The sequence below is a fragment of the Schistocerca piceifrons genome, chromosome 6 (assembly GCF_021461385.2).
Source record: "Schistocerca piceifrons isolate TAMUIC-IGC-003096 chromosome 6, iqSchPice1.1, whole genome shotgun sequence".
NCBI lineage: Eukaryota > Metazoa > Arthropoda > Insecta > Orthoptera > Acrididae > Schistocerca > Schistocerca piceifrons.
Genome location: NC_060143.1, coordinates 532,400,473 through 532,419,648, shown reverse-complemented (window position 1 = coordinate 532,419,648; position 19,176 = coordinate 532,400,473). Strand labels below are relative to the sequence as shown.

General features: G+C 39.4%; 1 protein-coding gene across 1 annotated transcript in view; it reads left to right on the top strand.

Annotated features, from left to right (window-relative positions):
- LOC124803001 (THO complex subunit 5 homolog) overlaps nucleotides 1-17,850 on the top strand; it is a 160,361-nt gene extending 142,511 nt beyond the window's left edge. The window contains exons 13-14 of the mRNA XM_047264107.1: nucleotides 16,981-17,168; nucleotides 17,279-17,850. Coding sequence (XP_047120063.1) covers nucleotides 16,981-17,168; nucleotides 17,279-17,345 — 255 coding nt within the window. The 3' untranslated portion in view covers nucleotides 17,346-17,850. The remainder of the gene's footprint in view (nucleotides 1-16,980; nucleotides 17,169-17,278) is intronic.
- The last annotated feature ends 1,326 nt before the right edge of the window (nucleotides 17,851-19,176 follow it).

Below are 19,176 nucleotides of genomic sequence, written 5' to 3'. Positions count from 1 at the left end.
TTTCTCAAATTAAAGTTTACATTTGGTTATAAATGAAAAGCATAGGGGAAGTTGTTCTAGCAATAAATGGTGGAAAAATCACCTACATTTGGTATTGATAAATTTATTTTGGCAAGTAACACTTTCTTTGTCTGTGTAGTTTGCATCTTACAGCCTCCTTGCTTTCACTACCATGTGCTATTTTGCTTTCAAGGTAGCTTCTCATTAGTTTCATCACTCTTTGGATTACAGCATCGTATTTAGTTTTCAGTAGATGGTGATTCTTCATCATTTACTGTCACTAGTAAATCTTATCATTAATATTATTTCTTCCTGAATTTATATCCCCTTTGAACCTTTCTTTTATTTCCACCACTGCTTCTTTGATGTACGGTGGGGAAGAAAGACTGCCTGTCTGCCTTACGACCTTTTGAATCTGAGAACCTCTTCCTTTGTCTTCCATTCTTATTGTTACCTTTTTGTTCTTATACATATTGCAGAGTACCCATTTTTCCTTATAGGTTATTCATATTTTTCTGAGTATTTAAAACATCTTGCAGTGTTTTACATTGTCAGACTCTTTTTACATATCGGTAAATGTAATGGAGGTATATTAATCTTTCTTTAGTCTTGACTTCTATTATCAAGTGCAATGTCATAACTGGGTATCAGGTGCCTTTGCTATTCCTAAGGTCAAACTGATCATCACCTAATAGATCCTCAGTTTTCTTTTCTGTTCACTGGTATGTTATTCTTGTCAGTAACTTGGATGCACGAACTGTTAAACTGATTGTGTGATGGCTCTTCTATTTATCACCATTTCATATCTTCTGAATTGTGTGGGGGTTTTTCAATATTCAATTGAGAGTTCAATAATACATTTCCAGTTTCACTGACTCAACACACAAACTTGAGTAATCATTCGGTTGCAATTTCTTCAATTAATGCTTGTAATTCTAAGGGTTGTTATGTATCCCTCCTACTGTATGTGATCTCCCAAATCTCTGTGAAACACTGATTCTTATACTGGATACCATGTGTCTTCCAAATTGACACCTCTCGTTTCTTCTACCATATCACCCCCAAGGCGGCTCGAAATTCTTTTGTGAGTATTTGTGTTGCAGGCTTGGTGCTGCAGTTCTATTCTCTGACTATTTCTTTTCCATCAACAGAACATTCCTCTGCTTTCTGTTTCTGGTTACTGGATTTTCCTTTTTTGTTAAATTCTACACTCCCCACACAGTGGTCAGCACATTAGCTTAGTAAGCAGCAGACTCGGGTTTCAGTCCTGGTCTGGCACCAATTTTCAACTTTCCATTGATTTAAATCATTGCCCACCCGCAACCAGTGCCTTTAATTCCTTTGTGTCTGGGTACTTCTCTCAGCCCAAAGGATATGATAGAGCCATTGGTATTTCACCAGTTGTTCCTCTTGATACTTAGTGAATACCCAAACTCAGATATCATTTATATGGTTGGCTCAATAGTTGAAGAACATGCAGTGACATGGGCTGAGACCAGTGAATAACTCTCTCTGCCTAGGAGCTGTACCATCTTTATGACAGAATTGATGGTCATAATGTGTACCCTTCACTACATCTGCACCCTATTATATAAATCGTTTCTACTCTGCAGTGACTCCATGCTACTCTGCAGTGACTCTGTGAGCAACCTGGAGGCTCTAGCCCACTGTTATTTCCAGCATCCATGATTTCTTCTTGGACTTTTACAATGGGAAGACAATAGTATTTGTCTGGTCCCAGAACTGTATTGTGGTCCTGGGGAATGAACTTTCGGACCTGTTAGCCAAAGAGGCAACAAGGAAGGACGCTCTGGAAATAAAAATTATGGCGTGTGACATTCAAACGACATTAAATCACTGGCCCTTATAGTGTTGTGATATAAAGTGTTAGCATGATACTTTCTGTGGAGACATAGACAGAGAATACTTTGCTGGACACTCTGTCTTTGTCCCATGCCTTGCACACCAGCTGTTGCCTACAACAGTAACTCGCAGTGTCAGCATTATCGCTGCGCTGAGTCATAGTTTCTGCGAATTACCTACTGTGATTCGAGTATTTACAGGCTATGAGAACTTCAAACTCTTCATCATCATTCCTCATTGTTTGAGTACCTCACTTCATTGTACACTGATTCTTCTGGGTGATTCTCTTAAACTTCACCTTACTTTTAATGATTGCTAAATTGTGATCTGTCTCTGCATCTTCTCCAGGGCGTACCTTTCAATCCAATAATTGATTTCTCTCACACTATGATTTAATCCAGCTGGTAACTTTCTAAGCTTTCCAAATATTCTTCCTCATCTTGCAATTCTTGGATAAGTATTTTCTATTACTATGTGACATTTGATAATCTTTTCATATTTTTGGGCCATAGTCATGTAATAATGTTTGAATGATAATTCTGCCATTTGACTGTACAAACTTCTTTATATTACTGTCATAATTTCTGCCTTAAACCACTATCAAGCACAATACTGAAAAAAATCTTTTGTAAAAATGCATAGAATGTGAGAACGATCAATATTTAACATTAGCGTGCCAATCCAATGGCAGATTAAAAATTATCAAATTAATACTACTTACATTTTGGGTATATGTCTACCATACATTTCAGTGGGTTTGTAATTATCTACATGCTGGGACACCCAGTTTGGTAGGGCTTGACAATGACTTCAGTTTACAAAGTGTGACTATACCCAGCATATAAGTAGTAGTATTTCGATAATTTTTAGTCTGACACTGGAATGGCATACTGATGTTAAATTTTGCTGCTTCTCACTTTCAGTGTATTTGTACAAAAAATCCTCTCCCATTCCTGCTACCAAGCCCATATTGTCTCAGCGTCTTCTATTACTTCCAGTGCACCTGATGATCAGTTTTTCACCACCCTCTATCTCCTAAGTTGCTTGGTCAGCGCCTCATACACTTTCTCAATCACTTCATCTTCTGCTTATGATGTTGTTGTAACTGAACTCCAACTCCCATTATAACAGTTTTCTGCTGCATTTGATGTTACTGCATATTTGATTAGAAATCCTTATCCTCTTTCCACCCCACTTCATTGATTCATACTGTATTTAATCACTGCACTTTTGCACCACAAAATAATGTACTCAGCATAGCCAGGCCAGTAAAAATTGCGATGCCTTGCCTGGTAATGCAATAAGCCATGGAAAGGGTGAGTGTTGAGAGTCTCCCTACTCTGGGTCATTGAATTGTCTGGTACCAATGCAGTAAAATGGATGTCATAGGGAGAGAGCTGCAAACACAGCATGTCCTGTGCGTAGATGTTTGGCTGCCATTAGGCAGTGCAGTAGATGTGCAGGTGAATGACCTGCTGTCTCAGCAGCCGTGCCCACCTCTGAACGCTGGCCATGTGCTGACAATGGCACCCCTAGATTGTGCTCATGCTGCTTCTGACCTAAGAGCACTGGCTTCCAGGAGCAACACCCCAACTGCTGTTGTATTCTGAATAATTATATTTATGTTGTCAATATTATTTAGACTATGTAAGGCCTGCTTGTAGTCCACATAGATTTTGTTGAGTTCTATATTGTATTCATATCCTTTATTCTGTATTTGTCTCAGAATGAATATATGGGCTGCAGTTGATCTGTTAGGCCTAAAATCACTGATTATATCTGCCACACTTTGGGCCAGTCTATTGTAGAGGATAACAGACAAAACTTTGTGTCATATTCAGCAGATTGATCCCTCATTAGTTAGAGCAACATGCCTTGTCGCCTTTCTTATATACAGAATAGATTACTCCATTTTTGTGAAATAATGCCTCCTCTGTGTAATGGCTCGGCAGTTATTCCATCATCTCCTGAAGATTTGGTGATTTTTTTGACAATTTACCACCTTCTGTACTTCTGCAAGAGTAGCCTCTTCTATTTTTGGTTCTACTGAATGGTATATCCATTGCTCTCAGTCAGTATGACCACCCCTCCAGGATTTCTTTAAATATTCCCTCCATCTGTCCATCACTTTTCTCTTTTCTGTCAGCAAATTTCGATCTTTATCTTTGCAGCCAGTTATTTTTAGTCTATCCATGTGTTCTTTCTTTTAACTTCGTATAAAACTTTCTATTCTCATTCCTATTGTAATGCTCTTTTGCTCTTTCATATCTTCTATCTTTCATTTTAAGTCTTTTCTTTTTTCTGCATACCCTTGCTGCTTCTATCCTCTTTTCATTGTATGTAGCTTGCTTAATTCTCGTATTTCATTGGAGACATTTTAATCTTGTTTCTATATAGAACTCAATAATATCTACATCAACAGGCCTTCCATAGTCTAAATTAGGAAGATATGGAAGAAGAATAAAACTGATTGGCATACCATCCAAATATATTTACGTTATTAAGACAACAGTGGCAGGTTACAAGGCAACAGTTAAAGTGGATGTTGAGTTAACCAATCATTACAATATCAATAAAAGAGTTAGACAAGGTGATGCTTTTTCCAAAATGCTTTGCGGTTTTACCTTAGAAGGGATTGTAAAAAAATTAATAAGGCCCGTATGTATAAGAACCACACAGCTGGCTGCATATGCTGATTACATTGAAGTTATTAGTTGGTGAAAGAGGGAGTAGTGGTGGACCTGGACAAAGCTGCCGCAGCATAAGTGGCTGGAAATTAATGAATCAAAGACTAAATATGTGAAGGTCCATAGAATAGGGGATAACAACTCTGATAACCAGTCAGCAGCAGGTTTGAATGGAGTTTTGTAGAGGATTTTGAATATCCTGGGGCTAAAATTAATAAAGTAAACTCCATGTCCACTAAAATGAAAGCACATTTTTCAAGTAGTAATAAGTGTTATCGTACATTTAAAAAATTAATGACATCAGGGTGGTGAATTGACAGCTCAGAATGACTGTATGTAAGGTTACGGTTAGGCCAGTGGTTACATATGGATGTGAAGCATGGATACTAACCAGCACTGATAAACAACAACTCAGGATACTTGAATGAAGAATACTGCGGAAAAGTTGTTAAGGGGTCCGAAATGGGTTGGCCTTGGAGAGCAAGGACCAGTTAGGAGTTGGCTTATCTCATACAGGAAACTGATATTGTAAGGCTAATTAAAAGAATAGCCTGCCTGGGGCACATTCTAAACATAGGAATCAGAGGATAGAGAATGAAAGTAAATGAGAGGGAGGAATGGAAGGAAAGACCCATGCAGTGTTGTAAAGCCAAAAGAAAAAGGACATGTTGTCCATACTTTGTCTGTTATATCCCACTGGGCATCTGGCAGGCATCCACTCACTACTGGTCACCCTAACCAGGGTAATGGTACATTGACCTCCTGATCTTGAGCTACTCAGTATCACTACCTACATCAGTGGCTGACCATCCCAGTCACTGCAGCACTACCATTTTCAGATCTTCTAGCTACCCTACCGCATTCACATTTCTGACACTCCATACTCCACCTCGTGGCATGTTACCCTCTCACAGTTTTTTCAGTCTTTTCCTCATCGTACTCTTGAAAGACCCTTCCTGCAGATCAAATAGGGAACTAATCTCTAATCTTTTGCCACTGGAGAGATGGTCAGGACACTTTTCTATACAGGCCACATTCCTTTTGGGAACACATTTTACGCCGTATGTGCAGTGGTTTCCATTGCCTAATGCATTCTCATGCCATTGGTCATTATGGATTAATCTGCCTTCAGGGGCAGTTCACCACCTCAGAGGCAGAAATGCATCCTGAATCTTTACACCTCCGTGCTCTTTGACGAGACTTTGGCAGAAACAGGGTAACTCCTTACAGTGGATGTTGTGAGCTGCCATTGCTGATGGCTTTTATTCAGAATCCAAGCAGTAGCTGGGATCAAACCTGGAACATAAGATTTTTAAATTATTAGTCAGAGACACTATCCCCAGACTATGATGCAATTTCATATTGAGCATAAGGTATTGTGCATTTTCTTATTGTTGTGACTTGGCAAGACAGCCAAGCCACTATGAGGTGAAACCGAAAGGCACGCGTTAAAGCTCACGCAGGATGGCGTGAGGTCTGGAACAGGACAATGTCTTGAGACTAGCAAATAAAGTACGTAGCTTCTGGAATACTTAACTTTAATCCATAATTGGTGAACATTGGTCTGACGGTACATGCATCACAAGATAAATAGCAAATGATAATGGCGCCTTGCTAGGTCATAGCAAATGACGTAGCTGAAGGCTATGCTAACTATCGTCTCGGCAATTGAGAGCGTAATTTGTCAGTGAACCATCGGTAGCAAAGTCGGCTGTACAACTAGGGCGAGTGCTAGGAAGTCTCTCTAGACCTGCCGTGTGGCGGCGCTCGGTCTGCAATCACTGATAGTGGCGACACGCGGGTCCGACGTATACTACCGGACAGCGGCCGATATAAAAGCTACCACCTAGCAAGTGTGGTGTCTGGCGGTGACACCGCACTTATGATTGTGTACATTATTTTATTAGGATATCACATTATTATATTGTCACATAGATTCCCAAATCAGGTACCATTTGCAAAAGCGAGACAATCAACAACTAACATTTTTGCACTTAAAGTACATTTATTAGCTACACACGAATATACAGACAGAGCGGAACTGCTATCTCGGCATAGATAGTTCATATTTATGCATAAATAGAATGCTGTAGCAAATTAAAATATTCAACTAACAAGTAAGTGATGTTGACTGCTAAATAATAGGAGCAAGATTTGAATTGCTCCTGACCAGTTACCAACAGAGTCAGCCCACTATGAGCTGTTACAGAGGGTCATCAAATCCTGTGTATGCTGCAAGAGAATGGCACATGTTCACACATGCCTGACATGTTTAGTGTGTTGCTAAGGATCAAAATTGGTGGTTACATGTGGTCTGTTGTCCAGAAAAAAATTAACTGGTATTCTGAATAAGTCCATATTATCTATTTTGTAACTAGACAACCAGTATTATTAATTAGCATCATATTGCCAGTTCAATAGGTCACTTCACGAGTCTGATATAACTTAACGGAGGTACTGTGTTTGCTTTTCTGCCTTCATAATCTGTAGAAACAAACTCCCATCACACTGCCCTATCTCATAAGTGTGCAGTATCTTTGGCATTAATAGTAATCTTGCAGTGACCGCTGTGTTATATCTAGGACTCAAGTAACACAACAGCTATTGTATAAGGGCATTAAAAAAGAAATGAGCCAGAGGCATAATTACAAAAACCAGTACCTGTATGTTAGAAATATTGACCCTGGCTGTTGAGACACTTGTCCCACTGTGACACAAGGCAGTGAATGGCTCTCTCATAAATTTCCCAGGGCTGCGATGTTAACCAGTTCCACACGTACAGCTGGACGTTGTCATCCGACGTGAATCGTTTGCCCCTCAGAGCCTTTTTAAGGGAACAAAAACTGGCATACTCACAGGGAGTGAGGTCCAGACTGTATGGAGGGTGGCCGAGAACCTCCCATTTGAATTTCTGCAGGAATACGCGACTGTGTTGGCCGTATGAGGCTTTGCATTGTTGTGGAGCAGAATGACCCCACAGGTGAGATTGTTTGCTCGTTTTGATTTGATCACATGGCGAAGGTTTGCAGTTAACACTGGGCATTCACTGTTGTTATATGCTGCAGAAAATGAATCAGAAGGGGGCCACCTTGGTCAAAGAAGAATGTCAGCATAACCTTTCCTGCACTCGTGTGGATAGCCTTGGGGTTTTTTTAGTTGGTGGTGACCCTGGATGCTCCCACTTGATTCTGGTTCGAAGTGATGACACCATGACTCATCTCCAGCCATCACTTGTGCCAGGAAAGCATTCCCTTCCCGAGCATAGTGCTGCAGATGAGCAAGGCAGTGGACCACTCGACACGCTTCCTGGTGTGATTGAAGACTGTGAGGCACCCATTGGGCACACGCTTTGCACATGTACAGTCGTTCCTTCATGATGGTGTGAACACTTCCGACGCTCAATCCAACCACAGTGGCTATGGCTTTCACTGTCACTCGGCGGTCCTCGGTAGTGAGTCCAATCACCAGCTGGATGATGTCATTGGTAATGCAGTGTGGTGCTCCAGACTGTGCATCATCAGCTAACGACACGCACCCTTCCCTGAAGCGCTTGTGTCATGCCTTGACCCTTGCAAGGAACATGCCGTGTTCGCCATACACTTGTGTCATTTGTCAATGAATGTCTGTTCCTCCTACTTCTTCCGCTGTCAGAAAACAAACAACACCTCTTTGCTCTTCTGTTGACGCGTCAATCAATGTGACTGGCAGCGTTGGACGATTGATGCGTGCTGCTGCTAGCTCTTTATAACCACATGACGTGCATGTGTGCCCTCTAGTGATGGGGCTCTGAACTTCCACACAATATTACCCTCCTGTCAACGGTTTGCGCATTTCAGATTCCGTCTCTCTCTCTCTCTCTCTCTCTCTCTCTTTCTTTTAGTGCCCCTTATATTTCTGTCTGTTCGCAGTTGCCTTGTTCCAGATAATACTACCTGCTTTCACCTTTCACTGATGCCACTTCACCGTGATCTGTCATGTTTGCTCAATGTGAGGTGTTCAGCAGAGTTATTGATTCAAATTTGATGGACAATATTTCGGCAACTTCCCAGTTGCGTTCTTCAGGTGCTGTGAGCTGTGTTGTTGTGGGTACTCATTGCTCAGACTTCAAGTGGTCCTCAGAATATTGTACATAAAAATGGGACCAACTCAGCTGAGCATCTGAAAGCACACCAGAGCCACTTCATTGTTAATATTCAAAGACATTCACCCTGTTATTTCATACACATCAAAATGTGGTAGTAATTTGGCAGAGTGTTTGTTGTGGTGCACAGATTTAATAGAGTGCACAGCCTTCTCTTCCCTCCTCCCACATCCATTCTTAACAGGTGACACCCAAGTAAGAGTTCTGACATACTGAAACTTAACTTTTTTGTTTCCTGTATTTCCCTTGTGCACTGGGATTACTGGAGTCTTGGGTGTGTTGGTCAGACCATTGTACTCACAAATCAACTGAGGCTTTTTGCAATGAAAAATTAAAGGCTGCCAAAAAGTTACTGCAGCCAGTCACCTTCTGTCTTAGTTTTCAATTTTTATTTACCATGATTGGTTTTGAATCACCTAGTGATTCATCATCAGATGATACATATTTGTTTTTTATTTGAAGCATTGTGGAAGTCATGTATGTATCTCAGCTGTGGCAAGATGTAAAAACGAAACATGTAAGCACTGAATGTGGCAAGAATTATTCACACGTTCAGTACTTCTGTGTTTTGTTTTTATATCTTGCCACAGCTACAGAATGCCAACAATGCTGTAGAAATGCAATAAATACATACTATCTGATGATGAATCACTAGGTGATTCAGATGTGGCCATATTAGGTAGAAATTTAAGAATAAAACAAAAGGTAACTGGTTGCAATTATTTCTGGAAACCTTTATTCATCACAGTTGCAGTGTTCCACATCTGTAATGGATAAAAGTCTTAGATGAAAAATTGATAAACAAAGATTCCAGTCATCATATTTGATAGAACACACAGAGATTTTTAAGATATTTTGTGATTTGAAACTCTTTTTTTTTTTTTCGTTATTTACAATTTAAAATTGTTGAAATAGTGTTTAGGTACCTATTAGGCTACTGCTAGGTTAAGCTTCAGTCTTTCTCTGTTTACTTCGTTCTTATATTTCTATGCAGTGTGGGCTGCTGTTTACTCAGATAAATGATACTCAGGGTACCAGTTCAAGCCGACAAGCCACGTGCCAGTATCCCAGTGCTGGGCGTATGTACAATTGTCAACAGTGTGAGGCCTGTCCTAATGAGGACAGGATGATGATGTGTCCTGTCTGACTTTGCTGACAACTCATCTAGGTGGTTCCATGTGATGGCTTCAATGCATAAAAGATGTGCTAAAGCAACCTCAGCTCTATACAACTGAAGACTTTTCCAAATTTAACCGTGGATTTATTATGTGGACAAAATAATGCAATACCTTATGCCACAATGGATATCAAATAATGACCAAGAAATATCAAGTATTAACTGTTAAAAAAGTCTAATATTTGCATTGAAGATATGTTTTTAGTACCTCTGATATTATTAAGACATGAATCAGTGCAAGTGACATCTTCAATCTAACAAGGGGTGGTGACAATGTTGGGATCACAGATTTACTTCAAACTTTGTACACCTTTAGTAGGCCATTAAAACAACATAATGTGCAAGTAGTAAGATTCACCACTCTGGCAGTTCTGAAAAAGCTGCAAGAGAAGTTTTATGCATCTATTATGTTTGCACAAGAGCTGGACGTTAGAGTTCATGGTGGTCAAGTGACTAGTATTCGAACTAAGTAAGACAAATGTATGTAAGGTGACGGCCCGTGCTCAAACTTACATATTTCTTTCATCACTGGTCGTATTATTTAATTTATATGACATTTGAGAGGTAATACAATTTTTAAAAAAACACATGTATTTGTATGAAGTTTTACTGAATTTTAGGTCCTTTGACTACTTACATTTTTAATTAAATGTAATTATTAGAAAAGACATATTTATAACTTTTGACAAGTAAACGAAAAAACACATCCTGATTCATGCGATGACATCTTTACCATTGACGCAGGTCTTCCAGCTTGCACAGTTAAAGTCATACCACATATGTACTCTGATTTGCAAACCATGCCACATTTATTTCTGTCAGCAAGTAAAAAACTTTGTCAAGTGCCTTCAGAAATGTTCATTTTTGATTGACAACAAATGAGAAAGTGCCTCTCGCGAAGATGCTATTAAAATCCATTCCATAGTACATCAGCAGTTTTCAGCACCTTTATTTGCCAAAATGTTGCGTTATGCATGGTTTGCATCCAAATTGTCTGATGAAAAAGACATTTTTCAAAATGTCAACTCTGAACATTCCCTATAAATGTGGGAAAACTGCATTCATCAGTTTAGTAGATGCTGTTTCAATTTATGTTTTCCTTGTCTGTATGATAAATACCATCCTGTAACTTGTGATGTCACAAATACCATCCTGCAACTTGCGATGTCGAGAGCACATCCGGCAAGTAATTGTACATTACTCTTGTGGTCTGGAACATTGAGATGTACTGTATTACTGATTGTGAATAAGATCGTTTGCATCATTATTTATCAAGGTGTGACTTGGGGTTTCCAAGCCTGTCCTTTGTCCTTGAAAATTTAATTAATAGTAGTAAATAGTCAAATAACATATGAAATTCACTCCAACTTCACAAAAATGCACATTCTTGTTTTTTCATTTTCTTTCATTATATTACTTCTCAAATCTCATATAAATTAAATAATGTAACCAGTGACGAAAAAATATACGAGGGCCATTCAGAAAGTAACCTCCGGTTGATTTAAAAAAATACACCACGTTAAATAAAAATATTTTAATATATACATCTTACAACTACATCTTTGCACTATTTTTCTACATAGTCTCCATAGCGATTGAGGCACTTATCGTATCTCTTCACAAGCTTTGAAATTCCTTCTGCATAAAAATCACCCGCTTGTGCCTGGAGCCAGCTTGTGACCGCATCTTTGAGCTCTTCGTCGTCATCAAACCGCTGTGACCCAAGCCATTTCTTCAAATGCATGAAGAGGTGATAATCACTTGGCGCCAGGTCTGGGCTGTAAGGTGGATGGTTGATAACGTCCCACTTGAAGGACTCAAGAAGGGCCGTTGTTCTGCGAGCAGAGTGAGGACGGGCGTTATCGTGCAAAAAAACGATACCGGAAATCAGCATACCGCGGCATTTGTTCTGTATAGCCCGTCGTAACTTTTTTATTGTTTCACAGTACACGTCTTGATTAATGGTCGTACCACGTTCCATGAATTCAACCAACAACACCCCTTTGGCATCCCAAAACACCGTTGCCGTCAGTTTTGTGGCAGAAAAATCTTGCGAGGCTTTTCTTGGTTTGGTAGGCGAATTTGAATATGCCCACATCTTTGATTGTTCTTTTGTCTCAGGGTTCACGTACTTAATCCAGGTTTCGTCACCGGTCACGATTCTGTTTAACAATGGTTCTCCTTCGTCCTCATAACGTGACAGAAAGTCTAATGCAGAGGCCATTCTTTGAGTTTTGTGGTGGTCGGTAAGAATTTTGGGCACCCATCGTGCACAGAACTTACGGTAACCCAATCTTGCTGTCACTATCTCGTACAAGAGAGTCTTAGAAACCTGTGGAAAACCAGTAGACAACTCCGACATTGAGAAACGTCGATTTTCACGAACTTTTGCATCAACTGTCTGAACGAGTTCGTCAGTCACCAATGATGGTCTACCACTCCTCTCTTCATCATGAACGTTTTCTCGTCTACTTTTAAATAAACGTACCCATTCACGGACAACTCCTTCACTCATAACTCTTGGTCCGTACACGGCACAAAGCTCACGATGAATAGCTGCTGCAGAATATCCTTTGGCTGTAAAAAACCTTATGACAGCACGCACTTCACATTTGGCGGGGTTTTCTATTGCAGCACACATTTCAAACTGCCACAAAAACTAAACTAGCGCAGGTACGACGTTCACTTCGACCACGGCTTGATGCCGACTGACCTGTTGAGTGCGCGAACGCACAGATGGCGTCGCTACTCCCCCCACAACCCGCACTGTGACCAATTGGAGGTTACTTTCTGAACCGCCCTCGTAGACTAAGAACATACTTGAATGAGATTTTCACTCTGCAGCGGAGTGTGCGCTGATATGAAAGTTCCTGTCAGATTAAAACTGTGTGCCAGACCGAGACTCGAACTCAGGACCTTCGCCTTTCGCAGAGCACTTGCCTGCAAAAGGAAAAGGTCCCGAGTTCGAGTCTCGGTCCAGCACACAGTTTTAATCTACCAGGAAGTTTCATATTAGCACACACTCCACTGCAGAGTAAAAATCTCATTCTGGAAACATCCCCCAGGCTGTGGCTAAGCCATGTCTTTGCAATATCCTTTCTTTCAGGAGTGCTAGTTCTGCAAGGTTTGCAGGAGAGCTTCTATAAAGTTTTGAAGGTAGGTGACGAGGCACTGGCAGGAGTAAAGCTGTGAGGATGGAGCGTGATTCGTGCTTGGGTAGCTCAGTTGGTAGAGCACTTGCCCGCGAAAGGCAAAGGTCCCGAGTTCGAGTCTTGGTCCGGCACACAGTTTTAATCTGCCAGGAAGTTTCAAGAACATATGTGTTAGCGGGATTCAAACCGTCACCTCGTCCATGCCCTCTTGTTAAGTGGGAACGCTAATCACTTGACCACAGTGACTTCTTACGTCCGGCACCTTCACTCAGATACGTCAGTTACATAGTAGACACACAAAACTTCTCATGCAATTTTCTCAAAATTGCCAGCATAGTGCACCTTACTACTTGCACATTATATCGTTTTAATGGCCTACTAAAGGTGTACAAAGTTTGAAGTAAATCTGTCATCCCAACGTCATGGCCTCCCTTTGCAAGTGCTTTGGATCTCAATTAAATGATATGCATTTTTGATAGACATCACCATTGATTCCATTATCACCTTCCAAAACTTTGTATAACAGCAGAAGTAATCACCACAGCATTACATTTTTTCTGCTTTTTGTGGTTTGTCTTATTTTTATTTTCAGGCTCATCATCATTCCTTCCCCTATTTTCTGAGGAAAAGGGATGCATGTTCCAAAGTAATGGGATGCAGTCAAGGTTCTCCCAAAATGCAGGAGAAATTTATTCAATTCTGTTTCCAAGATTTATTTTGAAAGTGTACATACAGTTGTGAATATTGTGCTTGAAGAAGCATAAAATTATTTTGGCAGAAGGATATCACATACAAAATGACAAGAACATAATTTAAAAACAAGCCATATCAATGGACTTTACTTTGGTTTTCAATAGAATAATCCATCCCAAATTGTGGGCTAGCTTTGTTTCTAATAGATATTTGTCTACAAGAAGGCTAATCTTTCACATATGCCAAGGTCATATGTCACATTACCACCACCACTCCCCGCCCTACTTTTATATCGGATTGAACAGCATTCAAAGTCAAGCATGTGTAACAACTGTTCTGATGTTTGTTAGCATGGGATGCAGTGATAACAGGGGAAAGGTAGACACCAGTTGTGATCATGGCTTCCTTGTGGCTGTCATTTCTCGAAAACTCTTTTAGATGTTATGATGTTCGTTTGTGGTTAAAATCAGGTTAAGTCTGTCATCTAATACAGAGACTTTCAACCTGTTGAAGGGCGCCCGTATGTTTTTTTGTAGCATTTTGCAAAATTCCTCCCTGGTTGACTTATGTTGAAGCAAGAACAGGAGCATGTGAGTTTCTATATGCCAGAATTTTTATGCCACTCTCTAGTGTATTTATTATTGTGAACAATTTTATTTTGTAGTTTTTTTTTCCGTGTGGAAGGATATTTTTATCTTGTGTGGTCTGAAAAGATTTGCAAGTTTATTTGACATTTCCCCAAGGAATGGAAGACAGACGAATTTTGGCATTTCTTTCTTATTTTGTAATGGTGATGGCGGTTTGGTTTTTACTTAGGGTTCACCCCCCCCCCCCCCCCCAGCTATGGTGTTTATCAAAGAGCTGTATAACCCAAATATCAAATTCACAGTTGAGCATCATACCACTGAAGGAATTAATTTCCATGTTATGGCTATCTCTACCCACAATAGCAAGCATAGCTTCCAAATATACAGAAAACTCACTACCAGTGATTTGCCATTAACAATATCTCATGCCACCCAGACCAACATGAAACTGATTTCTTGAGGTCATCTATAAACCATATGCTCCACACCCTTATAATTGAAGAAGATGCATGTAAAGAATGAATATATTTAAACCTATAGCCCAAAATAATGGTTATAACACCTCTTTGATGTGATTTCCCTAAATCACTCCAGGCAAATGCCGGGGTGGTTCCTCTGAAAGGGCACGGCCGACTTCCTTCCCCTTTCTTCCCTACTCCGATGAGACCGATGACCACGCTGTCTGGTCTCCTTCCCCAAACAACCAACCAACCAACCAACCTCTTTGATAAACGGCATAGTTGAAAAAATCCAAAGTCAACTTAAGCAACCACCATCACCATTACAAGCTAAGAAAGAAATGCCAAAATTTGCCTGTCTTCCAGGCTGACAGTAGACTACAAAATAAAATTTTTCACAATAATAGATCTGGCATATACAAACTCACATGCTCCAATTCTTGCTTCTACATACGCCAAACAGGGAGAAATTTTGCAACCCACTACAAAGAACATATGGATGCCCTTTGACTCAAAAACTTAAATAAGTCCAGCTTTACATGATCCTAAATGAACAAACTGAATCAACATAGAGCTTTTTCTTTTAGTATTTCCAGGACAACCTGGCACAAAAACAACAAAAATGACAATACTAACACATATTCGTTTTACTGCATTAATTTTGTTCTCCTTGTCATGTAACAACTGACATTCCTGTAAAAACACACACACACACACAGTATAAATATTCCACTCTATTTGTTTACCTTTGCATTACTTTTAACCCATATTACATTTATATTGCCCATATAAAAACATTCCTGCAGCTAGCAGAATTACTTAAATGTAATATCTGTACTACTAATATTTGCACTGTAATACAATGTATCTCATGCCACGGACCATGAGGTAGTAAAGAGTGACATCCATCATACCCATATTCTTTGTAAAAACATCAAGTGTTAATTTTCGGTGCATCAGTGTAGAACCAAGTGCAACTAAATACTGTATATATTTGTGTACATAGCATGATAATGTACATCATAGGAATATATTTAATTTGGATACCACAAGGCAGTTCACTGCAATTACCTGAAACATAAGAAACTTTCGGATTCATAAATATTTCAGCACCGATTACTAAATTTCCATCATTTCAGCCAGCAGCATCAGCACAGCATCTAGCTAAACTTGGTCCACAGCATAATGTTCTTATAACACCTCCATCTGATGATAAGCCTGAAGTTGCTTGGAAACATGTTTATGCTTGAATAAATCGTATAAAAAAAAGTGGTTGCATATTCATTACCAGATAAATCGTCACTCAAGCACTAGTTTCTGCATGAAACAAAGCATCTCAAGACTCACCTTGCTCACCAGTGATATGCTTCTGCCCTTTTGACAACTTCTGGGTAAATGGAATTAGTGGTTGTCATTGGTTGTCTGTAATTCGTTACACCACTATTCCCACAATGGTTATAGACACACCTACTCTTATAGAGAGATAACTGCAGATGGGTGATGAAACTACAGTGAGAAATCTGGAGGCAAAACTAGTATCCAGGCAACTGAAACGAAATTTCTGAGAGTTCATAGCTGTATCACTGGATCTTATCAGAAATGCCACAATCTAAGAAGGTTTGAAGATGTTCACTGTGAATTACAAAATTGAAAACAAAATACTGTGATGATATCAATACACTTTACAAATGTACAACCATTGTTTGTGAAAGTTAAGAAATAACTAGAAGAATTAATCAATGTGGAGTGACTGTGGTGGAGGTGGCTCAGTGAACTGGTAACAGGCGGTAGTGCTTCAGCAGTGGTACACACGGCTGTAACATTCCAAATATCTTACCAAAGCCTAGACTCATCACAAAGAAAAATAATTTCTTGGTGTAAGATAGTGGGGAAATGCAGCAGTAATTGTCATGTTGGCAGCTTAAGCACATAGACCTGTGGTGGGTGAAAGAAAAGGGAAAAGATAAGAGAGACAAATAACTGGAGAACTTGTATCAACAGATGATTGACGCAGTAACTGTGTTTTCTATTAAGATGGCAACACTTACATAATCACATGAATCTTAAAATTATTGTATAGGCTACTTATTTGAAACATCTTATATGTCATGATTCCACTATATGCTCATTTGTTCAAAATGACTTACAGTTTTCACAATTCTTTCACAACATGAATGTTTTACCATATTATCTATTATTTGAGACTTTGTCAATGATTTCAGGATATGGAAAAAGAACTTAACACACACTGGATGGAACTTATCCAAGGCCGCAGTTGGGGACAGACATTATTGATGTGTCAGATTATGCGCCTCATGTCCTGCTTTGATGTCTTTCTGGAAGCGTCAGGAGCAACGGGTATAGCTCCACCAGAATTCCCGAGAGATAAAATTTTTCTCAAGCCTGTAAAGTTAGTATCTATGATTCAGCATCATTGAGGCCGTTGTGGCAGAGTGTTAAGTTCTATGTGACATGTTTTTTGAACTATGATCAGTCTAAAATGTTCCGTTTTCATTACAGGGGACGGAATCGTTGCAGGCCATACAAATATCTTCAACTTGGAGGTGGTATATTTACACAGCGGTAGTTGGAAGAACATTCACATTGTGCGAGTTGAAATCAGTTTACATTATTTCTGTGAACAACCACAAATGATTGATGGAATCCATCTAATTACGGCATTATTTCCAACCCTGGTTCACAAAGCTTATAAAAAAAATTAAAAATAAAAGTTTTGGCTTTGGCCAATGAAAACATTTGTATGTATTGTAGTGTTGTATACTATCTTGAGTTCAGTGGTGTGCAGTATTTTTGTAAACTGAAGAGCAAAGCAGTACTTAACATGGTAGAAACATAACAGTGTATCAGAATGATAATAAATTCATGCTGGTTTTCTACTGTTATAAGCATTGTGAATAGACATGGAAAGTAATTAACAGTTCAGCATAATGATTCTGTGGTTCTGACATAGTTTCTCTGGGTATTACTTGTATAGCTTTAGATGAATGTGTTGGCGGTACGTGGATGAAAAACTGAGCATTGTGTATTAGATTCTGACAATTAAAAAGAAGAACATAATAGTTGATAACATATAAAAGTGGCAGTAATTTGAGTAGTTCTAATGATAAACAAAAGTTGTGGCCTTTATAATATCCTTTTCTCAGTAAAGCTGTAACAGACATGACAGCTTTATATTAAAAAGAAAGTAAAGAATGTGGCACACCTTTAAGGAACTTTAATGGAACAGTAAGCTACATTATGGCAACCAGTTTGTGAAAACAATGAGCACAGAACCCTGCGGAACACATGCCATTCTGCTAGCCTATTAAGAGTTCATCACCATTCTACAAAGTTACAATGTGCAGCAATACCAGACTCAGTGATCTATTCACATTACTATTGTCTCACTGTTGTAATGCCCCATTTGTGCTTGGTCTCTGCTTCATGAAGTGTCATATTTCCTCTCTTTGTATCAGTTGTTGGACTTTGTTTGTCTGTAGCGCAGTCTCGACTTGTCCATTTCCTCATTGTTTGTCTTTGCTGTTCACACTCGGGAGATCCAATTGTTGATGGTCCCTGACCACAGTCATTACAGCATTTTGTGTCATTCCCGACATTCAGTCAACTCTTGGTTATAATGATTGGCGATGAGGTAAAAGATAATCAGAGTACCATGGAAAGAAAGCTTATGAAACTCTTCGAACAGCAAGTTTCAACAATAACATGCTCAGCAAATTCAGTTGCTCCACCAAGAAATTCAGTTCTGAAGGATCAACTAACACAAAGTAGCCACGTAATACAGACAGTGGTCATTTCCCAGGGTGAAAGTGCCCATCTACGGTTCTTCCCTTTAACAATGCCAGAGAGATTTGGACACGTATTTACAATGGCTAACACAGCATTTCACCATCTTTCAGGTCACTGAATACAGACTCCAAATACAGTATAACCCCACTTTTATGTTCCCGGAATTAACATTTTCCCATTTACAACATTTTTTATCGTTCCCGTCTAGTTTCCTATGTCTACAATATTAATTTGCACCCAATTTTGCGTCAACATATTTATAACTTTCTCGCGATTTATGCATTACGAAAAAATATTTGTTGAGAAAAAAAAATTATGTTGGCCTTCCCGTACTGTTTACAGATATTACGTGGTTAAGTTTCTTGACACCAGGACACTGTACTCAGCGGATTTGAACAGATAAATTTGTATAAAAGTTGGAACAATTCGTGCCATATCTCCCGCCATTGGCAAGCACTACTTGGCGTGATGGCTGATGAGAATAATTAGGTTTGTTCGAATAAAGATATGATGACCATTCACAGCCATTTCCAAACTCTCTACTGCACAAATGCAGTTTCGTGATTGTTGTGATCATCGTGACACCTTTATCGAACAATATTTAGCGTGTT